The sequence below is a fragment of the Verticillium alfalfae genome, genomic scaffold (assembly GCF_000150825.1).
Source record: "Verticillium alfalfae VaMs.102 supercont1.5 genomic scaffold, whole genome shotgun sequence".
Classification (NCBI taxonomy): domain Eukaryota; kingdom Fungi; phylum Ascomycota; class Sordariomycetes; order Glomerellales; family Plectosphaerellaceae; genus Verticillium; species Verticillium alfalfae.
The window spans coordinates 305,141-310,688 of record NW_003315034.1 but is presented as its reverse complement, the minus strand read 5'-3'; the positions used below and the strand labels follow the sequence as shown (position 1 = coordinate 310,688).

The 5,548-nt window shown below is 61.0% G+C and overlaps 2 protein-coding genes across 2 annotated transcripts in view; one reads left to right on the top strand and one right to left on the bottom strand.

The window, feature by feature from the left end:
• The window catches only part of VDBG_04429 (MAP kinase kinase kinase wis4), a gene marked incomplete at both ends in the record, with an annotated part of 4,137 nt that extends 1,272 nt beyond the window's left edge, over window positions 1–2,865 (bottom strand). Inside the window, one exon of the mRNA XM_003004777.1 lies at window positions 63–2,865. Within this exon, the coding sequence (XP_003004823.1) occupies window positions 63–2,865 (2,803 nt within the window). The remainder of the gene's footprint in view (window positions 1–62) is intronic.
• A 1,652-nt stretch (window positions 2,866–4,517) lies between these two features.
• VDBG_04428 (PKHD-type hydroxylase TPA1) overlaps window positions 4,518–5,548 on the top strand; it is a gene marked incomplete at both ends in the record, with an annotated part of 2,229 nt that continues 1,198 nt past the window's right edge. Inside the window, 2 exons of the mRNA XM_003004776.1 lie at window positions 4,518–4,581; window positions 4,710–5,435. Coding sequence (XP_003004822.1) covers window positions 4,518–4,581; window positions 4,710–5,435 — 790 coding nt within the window. The remainder of the gene's footprint in view (window positions 4,582–4,709; window positions 5,436–5,548) is intronic.

Here is a 5,548-nt window from a genome sequence, read left to right as displayed (position 1 = left end):
AAGTTGCGAGATGAGCAGGGACATGCAGCCCAGCCCCCCTTGGACCGCAGCTTTTGCATTACTCGTTCTTCGCCCAGCGCGAGAATTGAAGCGGCCCCTGGTCATGCTCATGGCGAATTCCAGGGCAAGCACGGCCCAGCGGTCCGTCTTGCGGTCGGACGCGATGCAGTCGTCGCAGATGAACGACACCCAGTCCAGCGCGAGTTTGGTCAGCTTGAGGTTGTTCATCTGTTTCCTGTTGCTGTCCATGTAGAGAAGGGACCGCTGACCAAACTCGGTCGCGAAGATGAAGCATGTCTGGATGAGCTCCTGGCAGTCCTTGCCCACTGTCTGCTTGCGAATCGTCTCCACGCTGTCCATGAAGTTGTTGGACAGCTTGTAGGCGACGCGGCGAATCTCCATCAACCTCGTGTTGACTTTGTGAAGATTGGACCGCGACTCGACAACGAGATCGACATGCATGTCGACAGACTCGAGGAACGCTCTCCGCGCACTGGCCAGACGTGCCTCTGTGCCAGCAGCGACGAGGCGCACATGGCCCTTTTTGAGGTCAATGTTCCGCTCCCGGACAGCCAAGGGAACGACATCACCGAACCAGTGAGGCGGGTCTTCCGGTCGGAGGATCAGCAGATACGGGTCGCTGCCATCGTCGAGGAACTGGTCGGCCGAAGTGAATCCGAGTATCGACTGGATGTCCTCCTGTCGCTCAGCCAGGGAGGAGGAAGCGATGATGAAGATGCCCTCCTGCTCGTACAGGTCGGTAAACACTTGGACGTGGCCAGACGTGATGAGTCTGTCGTAAAACTCGCGCAGCTTGTCTGGTGTGTATGCTATGCTGAAGTCGGACGCATTCTCGTAGTTGTCGCTCAACATTCTCGAGAACCGTTGCAGCATGCGCTGACGCACCCGCACCGAGTCGAGACATTGCTTGTATCGCTTGCTCATCTCGGCCACGGTTTCCCTCGGCTTGACCTGCAGCTCTCTCTCAAAGGTGATGCTCAGTCGGTTGAGGGCTTTGAAGGTCAGAGAGCTGAACTGCTCGGCGACTTCGACATTGCCACCCTGCAGGTGGCTTCCGATCTCGTTGCCGAAGCCCCACTCCGCGAACAGCAGCTCGGCCTCCTTGAACGTGTTCTTGTTGCCGCTCAGCTTCCAGTTGAGCATCTTGAAGTAATATTTCAGGGCATCCAAGACGACCTGATCAAACGAGTCATCGATCATGGGAGGAAGGTCCCAGCCGGGTTCTGGCTGGGCGATGGCCAGGTATTCGAGCTTGATGCGGATGGCCAGCTGGAGCAGCGTCTGGAACTGCGAGATCATCTGGTCCTGCATCAGCGAGTTCTGCTGCGCCGACTCCTTCACCTTCTTGGCGTAGGCGAGTCGCATCTTGATGATCTCCTCGATGAGGCGGGACGGGAAGCTGATGAGGGTCAGAAGCTCCTCGATGTACGGCGGAAGGTGGCGTTTCTGGAAAGCGGCAAAGTTCCGGATCAGCGTCTCCTTCGACTTGTTGATGACGGTGGAGATGCCGGCGAGCATGCCTTTCTGGACGACCTTGTGCTTGTCGTCGTTGCGGTCCTCGTCGTAGAGCGACTTGAGGCCGTCTTCCTTCATGAGTCGGTCGAGGAACGAGGTCTCGTCGGGGATGCCGTTGCCGACGGGAGAGCGCTGGCGTGTCCGAGAAAAGTCCAGGTCATCGTTGCCCACCCACTTTTTGAGAATGGCGAGCTCAATGGCGATGAGTTCGTTCGTGTTGTGCCACGAGACGATGGACTCGTAGGCCTCCTCGAACAGAGGCGACTTGGCCGAACTGTGTTCGGCCACGAGGGCGGACCAGGACGGATAGAGGCTCTCGCACTTGTCGATCCTCTCGACAATGTCTTTGACCTGTTCGTGCGGTGGCTTTCCGACCTCGCTCTCGCCCTTGACGGAGAAGTTGATGATGTCGTCGAGTGTGCGGCCGAGGGCGCCGCGTGCCTCTTCGACCATTCGCTTCTGGACAGAAAGGTGGCGGCCGCAGACCTTGGACCGGATGCCCAGCCACAGCTCGTTCTTCTGGGCCGACTCGCCGACGGCCGGCTCGCCAGAGCCGATCAAGCGCTTCTTCTCCTGGCGCACGACGTCGCCGGTGAGGACGGCCTCCAACATGCCGTACCACTCGAGTCGCTCACGGTTTGCGGGGTCCTTGACGTCCTCGTCGGTGGGTTGCAGGTCGTCGTTGCCGTAGAACATGATGGTCTCCTGCTCATATCGATCTTCGTAGGGCCCTTCGGACGAGGGCGTCTCGCCTTCCGAGTCGGAATCGCCCTGGTTCATGCCGTTGGTGTAGCCGTCGAAGGGATAGCCGTCGCCGTAGTCTTGCCTCAGACGCTGCACGTAGGCTCTCTCCTGCTGGCGGAAGCGCTCGCTCGGACGGGGCCGTGAGCGAGAGCTGCGGACCGACTCGGTGAATGACGGCGCCGGTTGGGGCCGCCTCTGGGGCGCATATGTGCTCGAAGGTGTTCTCGCAGGACCGCCGGGCCTGATGCTGGATTTGAGGGAGCTGCCGTTGACGGCAACGTAATGGCCGCCGTTGAGGTCCCCCGTCGACGACCGCATGCTTCTGCTGGTCCCATTGGTGAGGGCCGTCTGGACGAGAGAGGTCATGGAGCCGGCGTGGACCGGGTCGTATACGGAGAGGGCTGGCAGTTCGTCGTGGCGTTCGGCGGCGTGAGGATCATCGTTGGGGGATTCGGCGGAGGAAAGGGAATTGCTGGACTCGAGGACTGCGATGGTGGAGGATCGTGGTGACTTCATGAGCTCGGCGCGTGCGTCTTCCTCGCCGTTGGAGAAGCGCACATTGCGGGGGGAGTGCTCGGACGGCATGCCGGCTGCTTCTGATGTGGAAGAGAAGGAGACGGACGAGGGCGATGAAGAAGAGGTGAGCAGGCAGCCTGCGTCGGCAAGCAAAAAGACACTTGTCGATGGGCCAGTGTGCGTGGGTTGCGTGATCGAAAGCCAGCAGGCGAAAGAATCCGGGGCCCGGGGGGGGGGGGCGTCGAGGCAGGCAACTCGGGATTCGTGATGGGCGTCCCAAGTCGAGTCAGGATGGCCGGAAGCGGGTTTGTTGTAGGGCGACAAGACTTTGGTAGCAGCGAGTCGCGCGGGGTCGGGCGGCCGACGAGTGGGATGAGCCCAGATTAAAGCCCAGCCATGTGTATGGACTGAGCGTGTAAAAAGGTCCTGAAAAAAGAAACGACGAACTGTTGGCGATGGGTCGAATGGGGAAGGGGGGGGGAAGGACAGGCACGAAGGCGGACGACGTGTAGAAAGGGACAAAATCGAGGATCACGAACAGTTGACAGCGGCAGGGCCACACCAGTATCAGTGACAGGACTTTTCGCGGCAAGGCCAGGTGAGACAAGGCAAGGCAAGGCCAGGCCAGGCAAGGCAAGGTGAAATTTGGGCGTCGAGGGTCGCAGACGTGCAGGGGGGAGGGGGGAGGGGAGCAGACACCCCAGGAGGGTCGTGCCACGTTTCGATTGGCTGGTCAGGCTAGCTCTCCCCGGCTCAGTGGCATCGTTGTAGTGGACGACGCCCCGAGGGCCCTACGACCGTCTCCCAGGTCCCCTACATGGACCGCCTGGAAGTGGGAGCTCTTGAGGGCCTTGGGGGCCTTGAGGAGCCTTGGGGGGCTGCTCGCTCTGGGATCTGGGAGACAAGAACGCGGCACGAGTGGGTCGGCGATGGGCAGCTGCTTCTCCTGCTTTCTCCTAGGAACCCCCGCCGACGTCGAGATCGCCGTGGCAGGCTGTCATCGAGGTTTGGGTGCACGCGCCACCTGTGGGCATTGGCTGCACCCTGCACCGCCAGCACCCTGAACGAGATGAGCCACGCGTGGCGAGGGAACACGCATGCATGCCGCCTGCTGGCGCCCTGCATACCTACTTACTAGGTTCCTTGGGAAATCCCACATCAGTCGTGTTTCCTCCGACAAGTTCTTTTCCTTTGCCTGTCTGCCGCTGCTCCAACAAGACAGGTTTGTGGTGTCGCGGCGATCGGGCTTTTCTTTCCTTCGCCTCTGTTCCCGTCACATGATGATGATGAAGATGCCGGGGATCGATCTCGATGTCGTCTGGCGGACCTTATCGATCGCCCCGGTTGTTTCGACATACGAGCACCTGGGCTTCGGGTTTCTGTAATATCCATGGCCAGCCGGGGGCGCGTGTCTCGTCTGTCTGTGGCTGATATGGAAAGCCCAACAACATCGGACGTGTGGTCTGTACCTTAAGGTACCTACCTACCTAGGTAGTCTGTAGTCGGTGGGCCGAGCATGGAGTGGAGTAGATAAGATAAGATAAGATCTGAAATAATTTTGGTGCATCGGCCCACTGGAAGGAACCTCGCATCATGTCGTCCCATCAGCGGAAGGAAGGTCGACGCCTGCCTCACCGTTTGCAGCCTCCTTCTTCGCTCACCCTCTCGCCCACCTTCTGGCTCTGTCCACGCGCATCTGGTGCCGCCAATTGATCCCAGAAATGAAACGCAAGGCTGACGCACAGGCCGACAAGAAGGCCTCCAAAAAGAAGAGGAGCAAGTCTGGTATGTTGCGGTCTGCCCCCCACCTTGATGAGCGCAAGAACGAGCTCCCAAGGACATCCATCGTCCATCGTCCATTGTCCATCACCACAACCATGGCAGCCAACTCTCTGCTGACACGAAAAATGCAGTCCTCTCGGCCGCTGACGCCAAGTCGCGCTTCCGCGATGGCCTCTTTGACCAAGAGGTCCTCCAGGCCTACACCGACGAGTATGCCACCTCGAGCCCGTATAAACATGCCGTGATCCACAAGCTCGCCGACGACAAGCTCCTGCGCAGCGTCCGCGACGAGATTCGCGAAAACGTCTCCTTCACGCCCAAGGAGACGGACATTTACAAGATCCACCAGTCGGGCGACCTCGCCAACCTCGACGGCCTCGACAACGACGCCCTCGCCAAGCTGCCGTCGCTGCTGGCCCTCCGCGACGCCATGTACTCCGAGACGTTCCGCCACTACGTCTCCCACATCACCGGCTGCGGGCCCCTGAGCGGCCGCAAGACGGACATGGCCATCAACGTCTACACGCCCGGCTGCTACCTGCTCTGCCACGACGACGTCATCGGCTCCCGCAAGGTCAGCTACATCCTCTACCTCACCGACCCCGACGTGCCCTGGAAGCCCGAGTGGGGCGGCGCCCTGCGCCTCTACCCCGTCGACGAGAAGGAGGGCGCCGGCGGCGAGGTCGCCAAGACGCCCGCGCCCGAGTTCGCCAAGGTCATCCCGCCCGCCTGGAACCAGCTGTCCTTCTTCGCCGTCCAGCCGGGCGAGTCCTTCCACGACGTCGAGGAGGTCTACCACGCCGCCTCGCCCGCCGAACTCGCGCGCCAGGGCGGCCGCGTGCGCATGGCCATCAGCGGTTGGTTCCACATCCCCCAGCCCGGCGAGGACGGCTACGTGCCCGGCGCCGAGGCCAAGCTCGCCGCCAACTCGGGCCTCATGCAGCTTCCAGGGCAACCCCGACCAGCACGA